Source organism: Barbatula barbatula (genome assembly GCF_947034865.1).
Source record: "Barbatula barbatula genome assembly, chromosome: 23".
Lineage (NCBI taxonomy): Eukaryota > Metazoa > Chordata > Actinopteri > Cypriniformes > Nemacheilidae > Barbatula > Barbatula barbatula.
In genome coordinates, this window is record NC_136786.1 from 1,952,866 (window position 1) to 1,975,873 (window position 23,008).

At 39.3% G+C, this 23,008-nt stretch overlaps 1 protein-coding gene across 2 annotated transcripts; it reads right to left on the reverse strand.

Annotated features, from left to right (window-relative positions):
• Positions 1 to 318: 318 nt before the first annotated feature.
• ntn2 (netrin 2) lies at positions 319 to 22,701 on the reverse strand. 2 transcript variants are annotated; one of them, XM_079488116.1, is made up of 8 exons: positions 22,491 to 22,701; positions 15,453 to 15,625; positions 13,471 to 14,711; positions 6,502 to 6,690; positions 3,765 to 3,914; positions 3,456 to 3,509; positions 2,526 to 2,600; positions 319 to 2,423 (listed from the first exon to the last, which is right to left on the reverse strand). In XM_079488116.1, the coding sequence occupies exons 3-8, from the start codon at positions 14,507 to 14,509 to the stop codon at positions 2,071 to 2,073; spliced, it is 1,860 nt and encodes a 619-aa protein (XP_079344242.1). In that variant the 5' UTR covers positions 14,510 to 14,711; positions 15,453 to 15,625; positions 22,491 to 22,701; the 3' UTR covers positions 319 to 2,070. The 2 variants fall into 2 exon arrangements, with proteins under 2 accessions (XP_079344242.1, XP_079344243.1); XM_079488117.1 differs by having other exon boundaries at positions 15,457 to 15,625; positions 22,491 to 22,676.
• Between the last annotated feature and the right edge of the window lie 307 nt (positions 22,702 to 23,008).

Below are 23,008 nucleotides of genomic sequence, written 5' to 3' on the forward strand. Positions count from 1 at the left end.
GCTCCAAACCTTAAACCATTTCGGAAAGTTACCAAAAATCTCTCTCTAGTTATGAAGCGCTCAGAGTTCATTAAATATGTCCTGTCTGTTTTGTGGTTCTGTGGAAGTTTTATATGACTCACGGATCAACTGGACTTTGGGCTGGATGGCCAAACCTCGCTTCTGTACGTAATACTGAATGACCCTTTAAAGGTGAGCGAGTGATGCTCTGGAAGCGGTTGCCATGGCGTTGCTCATGTCAGATTCCGGAGTCAAGATATAGTTGAATTAAACAAATTCACATTTTTGTTGTATATAAGCATAACGCGCACACAAAATCATACATCAACTAATAATTTATTGTGTATATTTGATTAATTCAGTGGTCAATGAAGTAAAACAGAGAAACAGCAAACAGAAGAAGTGAAGACAAGCAGATAAGCTCTCTCGGTTAGACGGATGAATATTCCTCACACGCATACATTTCATATTTACTTACGTATGTACACATTCATACAATGCATGTCAATATACACACAAATAAACACGCGCACACACACGTGATCGGCCTAATGCATGTGAATATACACACATATATACATTCATACACAAATATGTAAATATACAGTTGTGTAAATGTTACACACACCGGGTTAAATGAAACATTGAGTTGATTTTCTAAGTGAAAAGACGTCAACACTGCGGCAAACAATACCGGTTTACTCGCATGGTTTCTTTAACGTTTACCTAACGCACGCTTGGCTGGGATGGAAACGGCGTGATCTTGCCAAACCGGATCACGAAACATGGAATTACACCAGGGGAGAAAGAAAATGAGAAAAACATTCAACAGATCTGAGGAATCAGCCGTGTGCGAGCGACATCATCACGGCTGTGATTCATTCACATGTGTTGTTTTATGAGTAACTGCGCTGGAGACAAACAAAACAACAAAGCGTCCCAGTGCTGTTCTTTCGGTACGCCTCTCGTCCATCGGATTCACGGACTGCAGCATAATTAGAAATATAATATCATGATGTCACTGTGAGTGTGGCATGCTGGGATTGTAATGCAGCTAGATCACAGACAGTCATAAACATGGCAGAAAAATTGAAACACAACACATCCACCTCGTTGTGAACCGTGTGAAGGTTATATTTGATATCTATATATTTCTCACGTAACTGTGGGCATCATGAAGGCCACATTCTGAGGTCGGTGTGTGTGTGTGTGTGTGTGACCGTAGTGTGTTATCTATGGATGCTTATCAAAGTATAGAAACATCACGTTAGTAGTTAATGCTCGTGTTAGTACTAACAAAAAACATCTGAAGGGTAAAAAACTGATTCAAAACAATTCTGAGAGAGAAAAGGTCTCCTGGTCTTTGCCATCACACACACACCTTTCATGTTGACATATAAGATTGTGTATAATCGATTACGTACATCCATAGGAAACTATGACGCAGTCCTTCATATTACTGTACAGTTCTACTGTCCTCACGATAACACACAGCTACACACGAGTTAAAGATATTTGCGAATTGACGTTTAAACGTAAACTTTATATTCTCTTCCGCCAGTTTTCAGTGAGATGTGGGCCTCAAAATCAATCAACATTAACTGCATTAAAACAAATGACAAGTTACATTCTTTTAGTGTTAAAGTACCTGTAGATATTCACACAAAAGAGTATGCACAATCTGGCCTGAATAACAAACAATGTTAAAGATGATGATTTTGAGGTTTAAAGAGCGACCATCATGCGGTGAGCACCTGGTCTTTTGCTTTAAAATCGCTCCGCTGACTGTAACGTGAGGACATATTTCAGATTTCTTTAATAAAACCATGGGTTCGGGATGAAATGAAAATGTGCTCAGATGTGTGATCGTGATTCAGTGGTGTGAGAATATAAAAGAGTCTTTTTATTGGTCCCTTTTGAAGGCTGACCAACAGGATGATACATCAAATAACACACAGACAACCATGCTCAGGAGTTCGCTTTCGCACACGCGCGGCCGCTCGCCGCAGTCTCCAGCGTACACAGGACAGTGGTCAAAGAGTGCTAAAGAGTTCCCATCGCACAATCCCATCATGCTTTGCCGCACTTGCCTTTCTTCTCCTTGCGCTGGAATTTACGCAGTCGTCGAGTCCAAATGTCCCTCCACTGAATGACCAGACTGTTTTTATCCGCCAGCAGTCCCGGGCGTTCAGGGCGTTCAGGGCGTTCAGGGCTCGTGGTGCCCTCGGTGGTGCCCAGGATGAGGAAGCGTTTGCCCATGTGTATGCGAGGACATTTGCAGGCCAGATCTTTCATGTGGACCCACAGCACGTGATCGCCTCTCTTCAGCGGCTCGCCGCGGCTCTTGTACACAGACACCAGGTTGACGGTAAATTTGGCCCAGTCGCCGACCGTCTGCATGTCCAACACGCTGACCTGGACCACTACACACACACACATGCATATTAATATACATTAAGATACGATGAAAGGAGGTCAGTTTAGCATTACAAAACATTATGTAGAAAAGGAGAAAGAAATTCTACCGTAGTCTTTTTTGCAGTATTTCTTCATGTTTATCTTGAGATTTCCCTTCGGTGGTTTACAGTACGATTCACAATCTGACCACATAAATAACACACGGATTTAATAACACTCATGGATTTTTAGTTCGCTTTTATCATTATATAAAACACACTCTTAAAAATAAAGGTGCTTAAATGGTTCTTCACAGCGATGCCATAGAAGAACCATTTTTGGTTCCACAAAGAACCATTCAGCCAAACATTTTTCAAAGATCCATTAAGAACACTGTAAAAACATTTTTTCTATTTCACCCCAGCAGCCAGAAAATGTCAATTTTTTAACAGGATTTTTTTTCCACTGAACCTTTTTTTGACAAAAATAACCCTTTGTAAAAACAGAAAAGTTCTTTGGATGTTAAAGGTTCTTTATGGAACCATTTAGACTATGGCATCGTGAAGTACCTTTCTTTTTAAGAGTGTAAACATGTGTTTGTTTTTATTATATTGACCAGTCCAGACTACACTAACACACAATACAACCAACAGAACATTTCCAACCAAATGAAAACATTACATAAGCATCTTTAATTAAATAAACATTTTTAACGTAGTTCATGTAAAAATAAATAAATTAAAACTTGAGCTGCTGGACAAGAGTTTGTCTTTATACTATTATTTTGTTATGGTAGTAACCAGGCAAAAGATAATATTTAATATGTATTGAATTTTGTTGAAATTAAATAACATACGTGTTTTAGTGTGTTTTTGTATAGTTGACCTTAGTGTGTGCGTGTGTTTGCAGAAACAGAGAAAGTAAATAACAGCCAGTTTTGTTTTGCTCTGTAACGGTGCTGGAAAGAGAAGAAGGGCTCATAATTTGTCTTTGTCACAAGTGAAACAGAGGCGTGTGTGTGTGTGTGTGTGTGTGTGTGTGTGTGTGTGTGTGCTCACCAGCAGGCTCCTCTGTAGTGCTGATCACAGCTGTCGGCTTTATAACAGGGACTTCTGAAAGACACAATAAGTCCACACACAACGTTTTGGGTTATTTGTTTAAAATCCTGGATTAAAATTCTTGTTAGCATTTGCATATTTACAGCATACGATTTGAACACCTGTGTAACTGTCAACGTTATTTTGAAACACTATAAATAAAAACTTCTGTTCATGTCTTCAGGAGCTTTTTCTCCGATAACATACTGTAAAGTACCATACACTGTATGAGATTTCTTCATTGACGTTTTGTGTGTGTGTGTGACTCACTGATGCACGGAGCGACGGGCGATCGGCTCTGCTGATAGCCTTTCGCGCAGCGGTTGCAGGTGATGCCGGTCACTCCGTCTTTACACGGACACTGACCTGTTGTCTGGTTACACGTTTTACCTGCAGCTCCCACCGGATGGCAGTCACACGCTTGAGAGAGAGAGAGAGAGAGAGAGAGAGAGAGAATCAGTTATACCTGGAAACAGTCAACCATGACTTTCACATTCATTTCAATAGCAGCTGCTCAGCTGGCACATGCAGGCTGATACACGACCTGCATCCTGAAAATGAGCCACAACATCTATAACATCATGACATATTCGGGATTAATATGTGGTTTGGAATGCATTTTATTTCGTTAGAATAGATATTTTTGCATGGCTGTCATAACAAAAAGATTAATTTTGTCTTCAGAATGATGTGAACTGCACCATTCTAAGCAGTGAAACCCTGACCCTTGGCTCGGGCACAGAACCCTCCCATTAAAGGTGTCAGTCTCCGTCTGGTCCAGTAAACGTTGCCATGACACTCAATCTGTTACACACACTTCCTGTAACGGCTCAAACACACACTCACGCACTGCACGGAGAGCTTTATCTCATTTACAAGAACATCATGGCCCAATGATAACATATTAAATGATGTGCTCTGTTACAGGAATTACACATGGTAACCAAAGTCACATTACAACAAACAGGAAGGTCACCGGATGGAAAACAGGATTTGTTTTCTTGCTCTGTGGAAGTGAAAGAGTGTAATACATGATGTACAGTGATGTTGTCATTATACCAACATTTAAGAGCTCTCAATCCCACAATGTGTTATTCATTTAAAAATGTATTCATTTATGAACACAATCCTAGGAAACGCGGAGTTTTCTCTTGACATTAATGTATGTTTATTTGTAAAACCTTTCTAACATACGATTTCTTGTGGCGTTTAGGACTTTGGGACACCTTTCACTGTGATTTATTGTGTTTTTAACCTTTGATGTTTATATTAAGTTGAGATAAACATGTGTTATGCCTATTTCATAGACATTTCTCTTTTCATTAATAGAGAAAAACAGTATTATACCCATATATTCAATTCAGTTCAATTTCATTTGTATAGCGCTTTTCACAATTTTGCATGAATGGCGAAGCAGCTTACAGACATTTGCGATAATAAAGAGAAATAAATAGAAAATACGATCTACATCAATACGATGTACATTGATGGAACTTAACTGCAATAAATACTGTGTTGTTTGAGATTTTTTTGTTAATAATATAATTAAGATAAACATCTGTTAAATGTAGTTTTACATAAATGGCTGTATTGATTTAAAAACAGAATAAAGTGACGGGCCCACAAACACTGCTGTGTGAAACAAAACATGTTTCATGTTAAACCAAACAAACAAAAGATTGCTATCTTATTATTTTTATATTTAGGTTTAACCGTGAAACAATATCGTGTAAATCATAGTAAATTCATGTGGCATTATTCGGATTACTTTTTGCTGGCTGTAGGTTGTGTCATTTATATAAATATATCCACAGAAAAAAGAAAATGTTTATATAATCATTATTTCTACATGTATTGTGGTCATTTCAGTGTCTGTTGGATTTCAACTAAATCTGACATAAAGTCACCCGACTGCAGTGTGAATTGACACATGAAAACTGTGATCCAGGTTAGGACATAAAAGAAAACACTTTTCCTAAACCTTGTAGAAATATGACTGTTGCTTAAAGGTGAATATGAACTTGTTTCCTTCGCCGTATTTGAGGTCTTAAAAAATACACACTTTTCTGTTATTTTCACCTGTTTTTCCACCAGTTTCATTTTCTGCAAATAGAAACAATATTCTTATTCGAAAATTTAGGAAAATTCTGTAAGTAGTTCACAGAATGAAACAAAAATGATAATTCTACCTAAACACATACCTATAAATAGTATAATATTCTTCATATTTTCCCGCAGCTGTTTGTAAAATATAAAACAATACGAAACAAAGACGAGGGTGGGTTGTGTCTTACTGTATGCGTTTCTGTATTGTAAGAATGTTCTTGTTACTGTGTATGTTACTGTAGTCTATAGTAGCATCCGAGCGTGTGTCTACATGTGTATGTGCAATGATGCGTGTGTGTGTTTCCTCCGTGGTGTCGAGACCCTTTGAAAGCACACACACACACACACACACACACACACACAGACGGTTAATAGATAAGGGTCGAGCAGCTGTGGCATTCGCAGGTGAGAGCTGAAAGAGAGTTTGAATAGCCGTGACTTCATTTGTGTGTGCGTGGAATGTGAAGAATTCTCAGGTGGCGTTTCGTTGCGATGATGAATAAAGGTATCAGCACTCAACATGAGCGTTATCAAATCAACAATGACAGCACGACAAAAGAGCTCATGATTAAAAGATGCTCACAAAATCTCTGTCGTACTCTTACACACACACACAGTAATTTGAAAGTAATCTCTCAATATAATATCAATATATATTTCTGAAAATAAACTACTGCTCAAATCTCGTTCAGCAATTCATGCTATTTCTATTTCTCTCCAGGAATTTCAAGAGAAACATCATATGTTTTCTGATGTGAGATGGCAACTTTTAATAGTTAAATTACATTTTAAAGTTTTAGTTTGAAAACAAACGCCCTGCCAGCACTCGCACAATGCAATTCAAGTCAATGTTAACGCATCTACATCAATTATGAGAGATGTTGTTGTGTGTGTAATGTACCTTTGCATGCCCTGCGATGTGAAATGGGTTTGCCCATATCTCTGTAGAATCCTTCTTTACAGTAATGACAGTGTCGTCCGGCCGTGTTGTGTCTGCAGTTCATACACACTCCTCCGCTCTTACGGCCCGACAGTTTATACAACTCCATGTTGAAGCGACAGCGCCGCGCGTGCAGGTTACAGTTACACGCTGTACAGAGACATAAGAGAACAGTTACTGATGCAAGTCATCGTGTTTACTTTTTAACATTTAATAAAAGTGAATGCAACAACAGTAACAAGGAAACAATAAATAATAAGTAACAAAGAAATACAATAAATAAAAAAATTCTCAAATATCTAGAGATTTTTTTCATGTCTTTATGATATATTTTTAATACAATTTATAATATATATCATAAACACTCTCTACCATAGACATTAATGAAACAATATGACATTTGAAAAAATATATTTAAAAAAAACACAAAAAGGCAAAGAAAGTCAGAGACAGATTAAACCTGGTATTCAATAACTCTACCCATTGACAAGACTTTAGAAAGAAATATCTGTTACAGCAGCCTATCCCACCACAGCCTAGAGAAGAAACGTTTTTAGTTGTATTATTGGGATAAACGTTTATAAAGACATTTTTTTTCTTTTAGATTGCATTAATAAATTGTGCAGAATAACATATGAAAAGCGTATTAAGATGGTAAATAGGGTCCATTTTGAATTCAAGTTGACTTAGAAAAATAAAAAATGCAATAAAAAGGGTAGTCACAGGTCCTCTTCAAAAAGGTTCATCTTTTCTAATTAAGGATTCAAAATGAGCCGCTTTGTTCTTCTTTGGGTTTGTTTGGGTTCGTCTCTCTCTCTGTGTGTGTGTGTGTGTGTGTTATTTTAGGGCCAATTTGTATGGAATTCTGTGGTTAATGAAACCTGCTCAGGCCATTCCAGCACACACCCGCACACACACACCATCTGCTGCTGTGTGTGTGTGTGTGTTGAGGCTCATGAAAAGGGGGTGTAATTTTAGGGGGATTCTGGGCTAAAGTCAACAGGGTGAGATTACAGCAAATTCAGCTTGATAAACATCTGTAGGCGATGTGAGCATGTGTGTGTGAGAGAGAGAGAGAGAGAGCTGTATTCCAGAATAAGGGTGTGTGCATTTCTCGAAATGAAATTCCAAACCCGTGACAAAAAGCACATCCATTCACACCCAAAGAAAGAGCTACACACACTTTACGAGCAGCCGCGCACACAAGAAAGAGGGATTGAATTATTAAAGCACACAACCTCCAACACCAACACTTCTAGGGCGTTTCTACACGAGTTGGGGTTCTTGTGGAAGCAATCACAGGCTGTCTATAGTTTCTGATATCCCTGGCCTTTTCTCAGGGCTGTATTTGTGCCTTGAGCGAGGTTCATAATCTGACTTTGTTCCAGGGGTCTTACTAAATGACACCCCGTAACCCTTTCTCTATTCCGAGAGCTTTCCAAACACAGCTGAAAGCACTCAAACCTATTAACCCGGGGTTGGAGCGAACCCAGAACTCCAAATTCATTTATGTAGAACAGCAACGTTAGCCGACGGAGCGTGCTGTACAGGTAAGGTTGCTGCGTGCGAAACTACGCCCAAAAACACATGGTCGACCCATCGTTTTCATTTCTGTAAAATCCTGCAGTACATGCGATGGAATGCGTCCATTTCAACACACACACAAAGCAGATTTGTAGCTCAATGTAAAATGAAAGGCGGCCACCGGTGTTGTCGAGGCGATTTCAAAGCGTGGCTGCGCGGTTGTCAGGGTGTTCTGCGTGGTTGGTGTTCGGAAACCGCAGAATAACTGCTTTCACACAACATCACCTGCGTGTTTTAACACACATATGTTTTATCGAGTAAGAAGAACAGCTCATTTAAAATTCCATGCGCCTTTTTATGTGAACATAAATATGAGAGCGTTTGGCTCACAGGTGTTTTTAATTGATTAGCCGTTTCCTGTCGGGTCGATTGTTCGCACATGAAAGAGACGCGAGCTCGCACGTCTTCCTTCACGGCTTTTCTGTTTGTGAGTACGAAAGCGGCTGAAGTAATAAAGCAAATTGCTAGAAGTCATAACCTAAGAGTCAGGCGAAGCCAAGAACCATCTTTGTCTAGAGCAATTGGCAACTATTGAGCCAGCACGGAAAAACAAAAGTGACAATAAAACAAATGCCAGTGAAATGACCAATAATCTCCACCAACGCGGGTTTACAAACAAGCCGGTAACTCACAACGGCACCAAAAAACCTGGAAAATGTAATGACTGGTTCATCTTGGCCTTTCGGTGGACATGTTTTTAATCTTTAAAACTTTAATCCAAGCGAACAGGAATTTCATTTGCTGAAGAGGTGACTCATTCCCAAAGTCAGAAACGGCAACAGCTGGAAGTTTCTTCTGAAGGTTTGGCACGGGACAATAGCGCCGCTGATGAGTTACAGACACGCCGCGCTGGAGATCTCTGACTAAACACTACGTTTTATAAGCTTTCTATTTGTTTTGAAATGTCACGATACTCGCCCTCACATAAAACGGAGTAACTGCCGCTGCGAGTGTTTTTATTTATTAATTTACTTAATTGCTTGCATGTGTTCTCCAACATAAAAGGTTGCGCTCGTACACTTGCTTTACGGGCATCTTTCAGACACATGGATAGAAAATCTAGGCCAAATTTCTGGACGGCATTTAAGAACAAAACAATTATTAACAACTTTATTGACAAACATGTTGTTTTGATGTCAAGAAAGCGTTGCGACAGGCAGGACACATACGCAAGCGTTGGCAGAAAAGCGGATAAACCGGAAGACAAACATTTTTCTCTAGAAGAATCTTCTGGAGCATCACAGCTTTAGATCATTAACTCGCTGTGTGGCGCTTTTCCTCAGGAGCGACGTGTTTTGGTGTGTGACGTGGAGGAAATGTAATGCAGTAACACTTGAGCATGTGTGTGTGTGTGTGTGTGTTTATTGAGTGACTAAACACACATGCAACTTTTTGTGGTGTATGTTCAATCAAAAGTCTTGCTTACACATCTCACAGACCTGAATCATATCGGGGTGGACGAACAACACAGAATACCCTAAAAGTGACACTCAGAACATCCTAGCAACCGCCTAGCAATGCCCTGGCAACCATCCACAAACCCCCAACATCATATGACAGTTTCTTTACAGAATGAAAAAAATTTGTTGTATTTTATTTGACCGTAGTCATTAGCGCCTCATAATTCTCCTGATCTCTTTGTCCTTGTTTCTCGCGTCTCGGCAGAACAGAGGGACGGTTTTAACAAGATCCCGTCGAACAAGCGGCAGGTCGGGCACGAAATCAGCGGGGGTCTTTGGCAGGAAAACGAGTGTGTGCGCCGGGGGTCATCTGAAGCCACCAAACCACAGAAGAGCAGATGGTGAGAAGAAAGGTGAGAGGAGAAATACAAATAGAGAACGGAGAGAGCTGAGAATGAAAAGAAAACGAAAGGATGGCCGTATTACCATCTGGATGTAGACGAGCTCAGGGAGAGAGGAGAGGAGAGGCAAAGAGATTTATGGGGGACATTAGTAATACTAATGGAGTGTCAGGTCTTCAGACTAAAGCATTAGCACGCTATACATCTCTACTGACACACACATTCATACACTTTCAACATTCACACACTTTTCATTCAAACTGTGTACTGACAATTAATGCCATTAGATGCTGCTACATATACTTAAGATACAGTATGTAGGTGTATGCATATGTTTATATGTATATATGTGTATATATGCGCATTTGTAAGAATATGTGAATGTATGCATATACATGTGTATGTATATGTGAATGCATGTATGTATGTATGTATGTATGCATGCAGTATGTTTGTTTGTATGTATGTATGTATGTTTGTATGTATGCAGGCACTATGTTTGTTTGTATTTATGTATGTATGTATGTATGTATGCATGCAGTATGTTTGTTTGTATTTATGTAAGTATGTATGTATGTATGTATGCATGCAGTATGTTTGTTTGTATTTATGTATGTTTGTATGTATGTATGTATGTATGCATACAGTTTGTTTGTATGTATGTATGTATGTATGTATGTATGTATGTATGTATGTATGCATGCAGTATGTTTGTTTGTATTTATGTATGTATGTATGTATGTATGTATGTATGTATGTATGCATGCAGTATGTTTGTTTGTATTTATGTATGTATGTATGTATGTATGTATGTATGTATGTATGTATGTATGTATGTATGTATGTATGTATGTATGTATGTATGCAGTATGTTTGTTTGTATTTATGTATGTATGTATGTATGTATGTATGTATGTATGTATGTATGTATGCAGTATGTTTGTTTGTATTTATGTATGTTTGTTTGTATGTATGCATGCAGTATGTTTGTTTGTTTGTATTTATGTATGTATGTATGTATGTATGTATGTATGCATGCAGTATGTTTGTTTGTATTTATGTATGTATGTATGTATGTATGTATGTATGCAGTATGTTTGTTTGTATGTATGTATGTATGTATGTATGTATGTATGTATGTATGCAGTATGTTTGTTTGTATTTATGTATGTTTGTTTGTATGTATGCATGCAGTATGTTTGTTTGTTTGTATTTATGTATGTATGTATGTATGTATGTATGTATGTATGCATGCAGTATGTTTGTTTGTATTTATGTATGTATGTATGTATGTATGTATGTATGCATGCAGTATGTTTGTTTGTATGTATGTATGTATGTATGTATGTATGTATGTATGTATGTATGTATGTATGTTTGTATGTATGTATGTATGTATGTATGTATGTATGTATGTATGTATGTATGTATGTATGCAGTATTTTAGTTTGTATTTATGTATGTATGTATGTATGTATGCATGCAGTATGTTTGTTTGTATGTATGTATGTATGTATGTATGTCTGTATGTATGCATGCATGCAGTATGTTTGTTTGTATGTATGTATGTATGTATGTATGTATGTATGTATGTATTTATGTATGTATGTATGTATGTATGTATGTATGTATGTATGTATGTATGTATGCATGCAGTATGTTTGTTTGTATGTATGTATGTATGTATGTATGTATGTATGTATGTATGTATGTATGTATGTATGTATGCATGCAGTATGTTTGTTTGTATTTATGTATGTATGTATGCATGCAGTATGTTTGTTTGTATTTATGTTTGTTTGTTTGTATGTATGTATGTATGTATGTATGTATGTATGTATGTATGTATGTATGTATGTATGCATGCAGTATGTTTGTTTGTATTTATGTATGTATGTATGTATGTATGTATGCATGCAGTATGTTTGTTTGTATTTATGTATGTATGTATGTATGTATGTATGCATGCAGTATGTTTGTTTGTATTTATGTATGTATGTATGTATGTATGTATGTATGTATGTATGTATGTATGTATGTATGTATGTATGTATGCATGCAGTATGTTTGTATGTATGTATGTATGTATGTATGTATGTATGTATGTATGTATGTATGTATGTATGTATGTATGCATGCAGTATGTTTGTTTGTATGTATGTATTTATGTATGTATGTATGTATGTATGTATGTATGTATGTATGCATGCAGTATGTTTGTTTGTATTTATGTATGTATGTATGTATGTATGTATACAAAATGTATCTATGTATGCATGGGATCGGCTTTGTGGATTTAGCATGCTGTTTTAATGAAATCAATATTTTTCTGTTCACTTTATGAAGACACAAATAAATATATTGAAAATGTTTTTTAATGATTAAGTGTATTAAGTGTGACCTTCTTTGGCACCAAGCAAATCTTGAACTCTTGTGACTGTCCTGAAGTCATTAGATTAAAATAAGAATTGAAGGATCCATTCCATTTAAAAGTGTCAGGTTCCTGTAATTGCTGAAGTATGAGGGGTTATGAAGCGTGATACTTGCCATATAGACTATAGAAGCTCTTTTTACCATTTCTTTCTGCTTCTAAATTTCCTATATTCTCTAGTTGAATTCTAATAAAGAGATTGAGAGATCATTAAATAGGGTCATCATGACATAAAACTAAAACACCATAGGTAAAATCTTATCATGGTCTAAGTCTTTTTCATGATACTATTTAAATCTGTATTTACACTGTATGTGTATTCATTTCTATATGTATATCCGTATGTGTATCGCTAGATATGTTTATCTTCATATTGTTGTTACATAGAATACATATACAGTAGATACACATGCACATATAGATATAAATAAACTTAAACATAGAGATACAAATGTGTACACAAGTTTGTGTATGTCTATATGCACATGTGAATCTATATGTAGGTGTATGTAAAGGTATATTACTTTAAGCTTTAAGTCAGATGAAATAGGACTGCATTACTGTCAGACTGCTCTATCTGCGGTGTGTAGCGCTGTAAATGTTTCGCTGTTCAGACATGCCCTACGGGAAGAGGTTTATATAAAGATTAACATACTGCATTACAGACATACACAAACACAATGCATCTGTCTTTCATTCTCTTTCTCTCTCGCTGTGTGTATGTGTGTGTCAGTCTGTAGGTATTATGTGGAATGCCTCCAGTATTAATATTGATACGGCAGAAACGTTCCAGATTCAATAAATCATGTTCAGACATGAGATGAGAATTAACCTTCACATTTTTCCTAAGTAATCATTTCATATCCCCAGACTATAGCTAAGTTCCAAAATATAATGAGCCGCCTACTTTAGACGGCAATTTAAGCCATCATAGGTGAGCTTAGGATAGGCAGCATAATTATGTATCCTGCGTAGAAATAAAGCAGTCCCAGAATGCATTGTGACTGGTTCAGTGAAAAAACTCATCTAAGTTGGCATGAGAGAATGTGGATTCAAAAGATATATATTTTTTTATAATAATAAAGAAATTGAGATGAAAGTTAATCGTACTCACGCAAACATTCGTTAGCTTCTTTTGCTGTAGCGCGCTGCCACGGTCGATCGTAGTGAAAGGGTTTGCATCGATCACATTCTGGCCCCTCCGTGTTATGCTTGCAGTCACAAACCAGTTTTCCGTCCTTCTCCCTCACGCACCTGGAGGCGTGGCCATTGCATTTACACCTCCCGCCAACCTGGAAGTCGCCCACGGCGTAAAAATACGACGGCAGACCTCCGGACGCCACAAGGGGGTCTTCGCTCTCACGGCCAGACATAGGCAGCGCTTTGGGGTGCTGAGGGCGACTGAAGACCACCCGGATGTCGGTGACCGTCACCCAGTCTTGCAGTACGGGACTGGAGTCAAAATCCTTGCCGGACGGGCGTCCGTCCAGCGTGCTGAACGCAATAAGGCCACCAGAAAGCGGATAGGCGTCAGTGTGTCCGTCCGTGCACAACGCCTCCTGCTCGTTCTGCTTTGTGATGGTGGCTTTGTTGGGCCGGTTGTACATGCGACGGCACTGTGAAGAGTAGAACTGATACGGAGTCCACGTACGCCCGTAGTCCATGCTCTTGTAGATGGCCAGGGACTCGGGCCGCGGCGAACAGAACTGCAGGCTGACATAGGTGATCTCGAACTTCTTGCCAAGCGACAGTGTGAGGGTGACGTTGAGCGGCGAGCCCTGAAGGTTTTCCGACTGCCAGCAGGTGAGGTTGTGGGCGGAGTTTAAGTCAGTGAGGTAGGAGGCAGGGTGAGCGTTGCGAGGGTCCGACGCATCGCACACCTGGCATGTTCGGACGGAGGGACGGTCCTCCCGCTCTACCAGAGTGCAGGAGCGAGACGGCGGGCGCCCGCACATGCTCGACGCGGCCACCTCCTGCCCGAACGCCGCATTGATGAATTCTGGGATGCAGCGGCGGGCGGCACCCGTCTCGTCGTAGCAGGGGTCCGTTTGTGTCGCCTGTGGCCCCGAGAACGGGTTGGGACTGTGGCCGAGTGCCCAGGGGAGCGTTTGAAACAAACTAAGCAGAGAAAAGAACTTTTTAGCACTCCACATGATGTCACAGGAGATGAAGATGGAGAGGGCAGGGAGAGAATCCAGATGGGCGAGCGGAGAGAGAAGTCAAATAAACAAATGCAGTCGTGGCGTGTCTTCAGACGGGTGCAGTCTGGCGTATGTGTGATATCTCAGAGCAACGGCCCAGCTAGGAAGCGTCTGGTAGATAGATGAATGATCCCTCAGCAGCGTGCGTGTGTGTCTGGAAATAAAAAAGAAACTCAATTAATCAAAACGATACTGAGTAGTTTTTAATATATAGCTCTGTGATATTCAAGCTGCTTCCTTTGAACATGTATTGTAGAAATGTTCACAGCTGTTTTCACGGATGTCAGATTAACGTCCTGTTACAGAAAATGAGAGCGATGACTGGACTACAAAACTCGCTCAGGGATAGTTCACCCGAAAATGTTTTTCTTTTCTTTTGAGTGAACTACCCCTTTAACCCACCACACACAAATCACGTGTAAAATTGAGATTTTAAGACGAACGATAGATTCTTATTTTAAGTTGAATCGTTTTTCAGATTTGATCAAATCACCACCGCTTCAGTTAATATCATCACTGGTGATGGTGACGTGGGCTTGGGTATTTCTAAAAGACATTGTTTCATAAAGAATTCATGATGGATGTTTGCTCAGCGTGTTTAGAAACGCTCATTTATAGACGTTTGGAGCCATTTAAAGAATGCTGCGATATACATAGAGCGGGTCAATTTAGTCTCTGTAAACATCGGTCTTGTCTATGCTCGGATTCGTCATGGTTTCTTGGGAAGTCTGGGGCTGTCGAGGGCCGAGGGGTCTGAATAACAGCAGTGAATGCGACATTGTTTTACAAACTGTAGATGCACACATGCTTTTCTCAATCCAAACAAACGTGTGAAATGATTACGTTCTGTGCTTTATTGAGCACTTAAAAGTGAAACGACTGAATAAAAATGTACCAACTCTACTGCTGGAGAAATCCGCCGTCACAGTCCGCTCCGCATCTTATCTGCCGCCGTTCGAACGCGCACCAAATGAACAAAACTCGATACTCTGGAACCCCAGCGATGCCGCGATGTGTCGGCGGAGGCGCATGTGATCCGCCGGGGGGGAATCTGATGAGATCCGGACACTGTTTAGAGTAAATGAGAAACAGTTTGACGTTAGTGAGTATCTGAGCTGAATCACACTTGTACAGCTCTACAGAGAGCAATGAAGCGTGAAAGCAGAGTAAAACTCCTCTCTCTCAGGACCTGTCACCGTGTGTGTGTGATGTGAATATCAATGTGGCTCTCTCTGCTCGGGCCCCTCGACCACTGACTACACGCTTTACACAGCCACTCCATTCTACACCGACGTTTACATTTAAGTCAAATACATTCGTTCCCGTCAGCGCCGTCGCAAATAAAGGAGTAAACCGGTGTGTGACACTGCTCAGGTGCTTCGTGACACCCGCAGGAAATATTTCCAAGAGAACGAGCTATATTGGGAATATTGAGACAAGGAAGACTGTTTTTTAATCTGGTCATTAAACTGAGTAAGTGAAGCCTAACAGAGAGATTAAGATGAACTCTAACTCCAACCAGTCCTTTCTTTCCGTTTCACACATATTTGACCAAGCACTCCCTCCCTTTCTCTCTCTCTTCACACACACACACACACACACACTTCAGTCACACATCATCAAACACTACACAGAGAATTAAGCTCATTATTTGACCCTCAAACTCCTTGTTGACCTCTCTCACCCTGCCTCTCTTTCTCATCCTGCTTCAGTCGCTCGCCCTGCCTCCCTCACCCTGTCTCGCTCTTTCTTACCTCTTGCTCTCCCTGTCTTACCCCGTCTTGCTCTCTCATATCTGGTCTCACTCTCATTTACCTTGTATTGCTCTCTCATACCGTCTCGCTTTTCTCTCACCCTGGTTCAGTCTCTCTCACCCTGTCTTCTTCACCCTGACACTCACACATGAATCTGTTCGATCCTGATTTAAGACTACACGTGCATTCGGACACAGATCGCCACTATGAAACACAAAGAGGGACAAATATGGACAAAGTTGAGGAAATAGAAGAAGAGGGAGAGAAAGATATTGAGAGAGGAGTGGAGGATAAAATAGAAAGATTGTGACAGTGGGAGATAAAGGATGTCGTAGTACAAATGAAATATATGAGACGGAAAAAGAGAGAGAGAGAGGAAGAGAGAGAGAGATTACAATGAAGGATGAGAGTCTCTGGCAGCATGACTAAATATGGAGAGCCGAGTTACTTCGCTGAACTCCGTGTGTGTGTGTGTGTGTGTGTGTAAAGGTATTCATCACTTTGTGGGGACATTAGATAGTAATACCAGCAGATTGTGACCTTGTGGGGACATCCATGAGGAAAGACCAGCTTATAAATCATACGGAATGATCTTATTGAACATTAGTGTTTGTGTGATTTTTAGGTTAAGGCGTTGGGGTGTAGAATATATCATAAGCCTGATATAAAATCAATGGAAGTCTATGGAATGTCCCCATAAAACATGTGTGTTTGTGTGTGTGTGCGTGTGATTCGTGAGACAGAATTGATCAGAACTGAGACACAATGCACTGCTCACTGCAGAGTTAAAGGTGATGTGCGTTATTTCTTTTGTTGATCTTATTTCAATATAATGTCAAAACAATTCTAAGGAACCGATATCAGATTAAGCATGTAAACAGATGAGTTTGAGGTGTTTGAGACCTGTTTGGCCGAACAACGGCAGCAAAAGTATGTTTTTCGGGAAACAATCTTTTTCAGTTGCATGGAAATGACACACTTCATTTAAATACACTGAGCTGTGACACTCTGCTGGGATGTTAAAAAGAAATATCAGCGCCACCAAAACAAACTAAGCTTATTACTAACAAATTACTAAAGCTAATCAATTCCAACACACAACAAAACAAGACCAATCACAAATTAGCGTGCATTAAACAGGCCTTCCCATTTTGATCAACCAGATCAGAAAATCAATAGCACATAAGGAAGAAATCTGTCCTGCAAATAGTTGCTTACGTTTAATCCGTAGCGATCAAATCATGAACAATATAAGATCAATACAGCACCAGTAACAGAACACAGAGAACAGCATGTCAGGAAGAGTAATATATAGCACTGGCGTATAATAATGAAAACAGACATAATTCATCTGGCTGAGGTCACTATAAGGCAGCTTTATGATGGTCAGATTGAAAAAAGCCACATCCAGCGCAATGACAAGTTAAATACATGTTCCTACGAAATCGTGAGAGCGTGTGTGAACCTCGTCTCTCATTAATAAACCTTAAGTAAACCAGTGGAAAAAAAACTGCCCGCTAGAAGAATGTGGCCACTGCGACCAGACGCTTCCTTCACTCTCACACACACACACACACCGCTGACTCAACCCAGCCCTGACTAAAAAAGCAGAACCTGATCTTAAGCACACACACTCCCAAAAACACACACGATGACCAGGTCACACACTGCTTGTTTATTTGAGAATCATGAGAATGTGTGCTGTAATGCAAATAGTCCATCATATGACGTTTGACATCAGGGACAGGAGTGAATTTAATTTCAGATCATCCGAAAATAAATAAATCTAGAAAATAAAAACATTTGATTGTAAAACTTTTTACAAAAAAGAAGTTTACTCAAGTGTGCTAGTACTTATTTTAGACTTAAAACAAGAAAGCATACTTTCATAAACATTATATGTACGTCTAAGGAATATGTCTTGAGCCGCCTTTTTAAAATATATATACTTGGCGATTCTCTCACTTCATTTGGCAGACAAGTCCACATTTTTGGAGCTTAGTAACTAAATGAGGGACAACCAGATCGCCTAATATTGACTGTGCAATTTTCTAAAAGACCAGCACTAGAGGATCTTGGTACAATTTGGCATTTACTTTGACAGACAATCGTAAATGTATAGACTAATAATAGATTTTAATTTTTAATGAAAATTTTAAAAATAACAAAGTGTATTACAAGTGTAATTCCTTTAAAACTGGTGTAATATGATCTCTCCCTTTTGTTTTCATTAATACTCTGGCTGCTGCATTTTGTATGAATTGTAACTTTGCTGTAGAGCCTTTAGGCAAACCAGTATACATAGCATTAAAATAATCAAGTTGAGAAAAAATTAATCCATGAATACATTTCTCGGCATCATTCGTGGATAAAAAAGGACGAACTCTGGCAATGTTCCTCAGGTGATAAAAACTACTTTTTGTTATTTGATTAATGTGTGACTTAAAACTCCAGAATAACACCTAAATGTGTTACCTCTCTTTTTTATTGCAGTGCTAATGAAGCCAGTCGCACTTCCATTCTCTCCCTCTCATGTTTTGGACTCACAATAAGGATTTCAGTTTTATCTTCATTTAACTTCAAATAATTAGAATTCACCCACCCTCTAATGAAATGTACAATTGTATATCTCATCAGCATACAAATGATAATTCATGCCATACTCCTGAATAATACCAACCAAAGGGAGCATATACAATGAAAATAAAACTGGCCCCAGAATTGATCCTTGAGGGACACCATACAATATTTCATGAGTACCTATATTAACAACAAACTTCCTATCTGTAATATATGTTTTGAACCAATTTAAAACGTTAACAGAAAGACCTACACACCTTTCCAGTTTATTTAGCAGAATAGAATGATCTACCGTATTGAATGCAAAGGAATTAAAAGGATTTAAGTGCAAAAATACTTTTTTCCACTGTCTTGATCAGGTCTATAGTAACAATATAATATATAATAAAGATAGTATTATATAGTAAATAGTAGAGGATAAAAGTAAATAAAAAGCCATAGTTGCAGTATAGAAACAACAGTAGTAAACTAAACTTGTGGTTTACTAAGAGTAGACTTTAAGCTGTACCTTCATAAAAATGTGCTACAAGTAGTAGTAAACTATCACTAAACCAAACAGTTTAGTTGTAGTTGAATTGAAAACAAAGGTTTGTATTCTCAAAGTCTACATTTAATGTATATACAGTCTACTTTAAAGTGTACTTTTATCATCTAAAATCGGGCCAAATAAGTACCAAGTAGGATTGAAATAGTACAAGAAAGCAAACTGAGTGTACTTAAAAATATACCTGAAATTTACTTAGGCACACTTAATTAAATGAATCTGAAGTATATTGTAACGGCAGCTATATATAGAAGCAATAAAAGTCCATGGTATGTCCTCAGTCAGTTAGCCAGATGAATGTGTGTGTGGTTTAGGGTGGCTTAGGGGATTTCATGTATGGTTTTGTGTAGAATAACAAGATGGCTTTCATAATCTCACATTTTTAAACACACACACACACCTTTTCTCATTTAACAACAAAAATGTCACCGCTAGGCATCACCAGCTTTGAACTCAGGAGGGAAACCACAAATAATTTTATGAAGTGCTCAAATACTGACAAACACATTTTGTGCAACACTCTCTCACACACACACACAGTCAAAAGGTGCCAGAGCTTCAACAGATTGAATCATTTAACACTGCTCTCTGACTGGACACAGTGTGTGTGTGTGTGTGTGTGTGTGTGTATGTGTGTGTGTGTGTGTGTTCATGTGGACACACCCCTAGAGTTACAGCACAAGATTTGAACAGGATAGAATCACTTCAGACACACACACACACACACACACACACACACAATTACGTTTTTACGGCTGTCACCTGCTATTTTATGACCCCTGACCTCTTGACATGCTTCAAATTGAATGCATGAACACACTCAAAAACACACTCGCTGAGCAAACCTTGACTCTTAAAGGGGTCAAATCACATCATTTTCTTATTTCTTATAATCATGCAACGTTTTTTTTTTCCTCGGTCATGCTTTAGTTCTTCATTGTGATTTTCTAACCTTTCTCTAACCCTTGGAACAAAACCATGTTTTCTTTGCCGTGCCTTTAAGACTTCAACGGACACACCTTCTTCACATGTGAAAGTGCTTTGCTGCAGGTTTGCTGTCCGGTCTAATATAGTTTTAAACTGCCCCGTCCTTCAAGAACATCCTCTTTGGCAAATCTGTATCACATTGTGATGTTTTCATAAAACAGTCATTGGAGCTCAGACTACATGAAACGTAAAGATCATTTCAAACACCAGAGACTTCAGTGGGATATCCAAAATCGAATCTGATGTTTAATACATTTGTGCATTTGACCAATGCTTTTTTTTGCATTCAGTCTACATCTTTTTTATGGTGATATGGGTTGCCTCTGGTTCGGACAAAATGCTCTACCAATCGAGGAACAACGATAATAGCAATCATCTTCCTCAATATTTTAGTGTGTAAAAGGAGACGATCTTGTTGTGATGTTCATCAACGTGATGTCACAAAGTCTAAAACGAGTCTGTGTTTGTCTGTATGTGTTACAGTATCTCAAAACATCAGGGAACATATAGATTCCTCACTGATCCCTTTCAGTTCAAGTCAAGCAAAGCAGAGCTTTAGAGGTGGAGGAAGATTTTTGTTGTTGACAAAAGAAAGTGTCAGAGACACACATGCGCGCACACACACACACACACACACACACAGGAAGCTTCCTTCGCTGGAAGAGGTGGAGAGTGAAATATAGGCCATGTTGACTTTAACCACTGAGGTGGACCGAGCCAAGACTGAGCCGGATCCAAACCTTTCAGTCAAGCTGAAAAACGCAGTACTTATTTTGCCCAGAACTGCCCAATGACACCTCATCTCCAAATGTGGAACGACACCACATATTAAGTAATGACCCACATCATATGTGTCAACTCAAAACACTGTGATGAGTTCATTAAAGGAAAAAGTTTGGACATCAATGATCTGTGCTCACTGTGTGCTTTCATTGTATCGAAACCATCGCTTTGCCGAACCTCTCCGTTTGCCTACCACTGAAAGTCACACAGGTTTAAAACAACACGCTGGCGAGTAACTTATGAGAGACCTTTCATTTTTTGGCAAACCAAGTCTTTCAAATACAGCGCTGGCATTGAGAGTTTGGATGGTGTAAGTAGGTCAGGAATCAAACGGACAGATGGTTTTGTTATCAGATCTTTTTCCCCGTCCGCTACACTTCTGACTCTACTGTCAAACACGGTGCTTTTCGTTTTGACAGCTCTGAAGCGTTTGATTTCTGAGGGCCGGCTGTAGGCAGGAGCCTGGCGTAAATGTTTTGCTCAAAGTTTAACTCCACAGTTCATCTGTGACCTCAGGGAAACTAGAGAGGGGTTTACAGCAATAAAATTACAGGAATCCACACACACACGCACACGTGTGCCACATCCATCAGGGGAAGCAGAAGTCTCTCCGGTGTCACGCATACCTAAGACGGCCCGTGAAGAGTTGCTTTGCTTGGCATGGAGCGCTGACTGGGAACCAAACGGAGCTTTCTGTTTGCCATGTTAAATCGTGACTGAAGCGGTCAATGTAAAAGGAGAAATCTCACTCGCTGACCACCTGTCTTTCCGGCCCCTAAGGACTCTGACTAACACAAACTGCGAGCTGTGCAGGAAACTTTTGTTTTCGATCGTTTCATTATTGACTACTATAAAAAAATGGAAATGAATAGCCAGCCTGTACAATACATTCTATACGATAAATTGAACCGAATTCGACTAAGAAACTGTAGGTAAGATCTGGATTAAAATGTGAAATGATACACACAAAATTCAATGAATTAACACCATAGAAAACTGTACAGTAACCACAAGAATAACACACTCTCAGCTGTTGTAAATGAAAACAGCTGCATTCATATTTACTTCACCTTGTTTAATTATTATTTATGAAAGTAATATTTGCAAATGTGAATTATTCAATGTTCATATTCAAACCATCATTCTAACAGCCATTATATGATGTGCTGTTTCGAGGAAACTAGGGGAAAATCTGATACAGAAAAACGAAGATGAGTCTGTAAGTGGATCAACATGATTGTGAAATGTGCCATGCAGTTACTTGAACTGTTGGTGAGACACTTACCTGAATCCAGTCGGGATCTCTAAACCTCAGTCCAACAAGAGCACAGGCGAGTGAAAATAAATCCAGACCTGATCCTTGTTTTGGGTTGTCGTTTGATGGTGAATGGAAGCTCGCAGATACAGCAGCGGGAAGACTCTCTCATCCGTCAGTATCCGTTCCGTTCACGAGATCTGTCCATACACCATCACCACTGCGCACCGACGCGCACACTGAGTGAGAGAGAGAGAGAGAGAGAGAGAGAGAGAGAGAGAGAGAGAGAGAGAGAGAGAGAGAGGAGGGGTGAGGGAGAGCGAGCCAAGGTGAGAAACTAGACTGTGCCCCCCTCTCCAAACCTCTTTTCACACACACACACACACACACACACAAAGAGAGAGAGAGAGAGAGAGAGAGAGAGAGAGAGAGAGAGAGAGAGAGAGAGAGAGAGAGAAAGCTCCGAGCGGTTCCAGACTCGCAATGCATTAGTGAGCGTTTTAAAGCATATTGAGCTGGCTACCTAGACAGCATTTTGGGTACCACAG

What these genes read in the sequence shown, in the direction of transcription:
- ntn2 (XM_079488116.1), bottom strand. Translation starts at nt 14,509, where the DNA reads ATGTGGAGTGCTAAAAAGTTCTTTTCTCTGCTTAGTTTGTTTCAAACG. An exon ending in GCCCGTCGCTCCGTGCATCA is followed by an intron (nt 3,510 to 3,764) that starts GTGAGTCACACA and finishes TGTGTCTTTCAG; the next exon opens with AAGTCCCTGTTATAAAGCCG. An exon ending in CACTACAGAGGAGCCTGCTG is followed by an intron (nt 2,601 to 3,455) that starts GTGAGCACACAC and finishes TTATGTGGTCAG; the next exon opens with ATTGTGAATCGTACTGTAAA.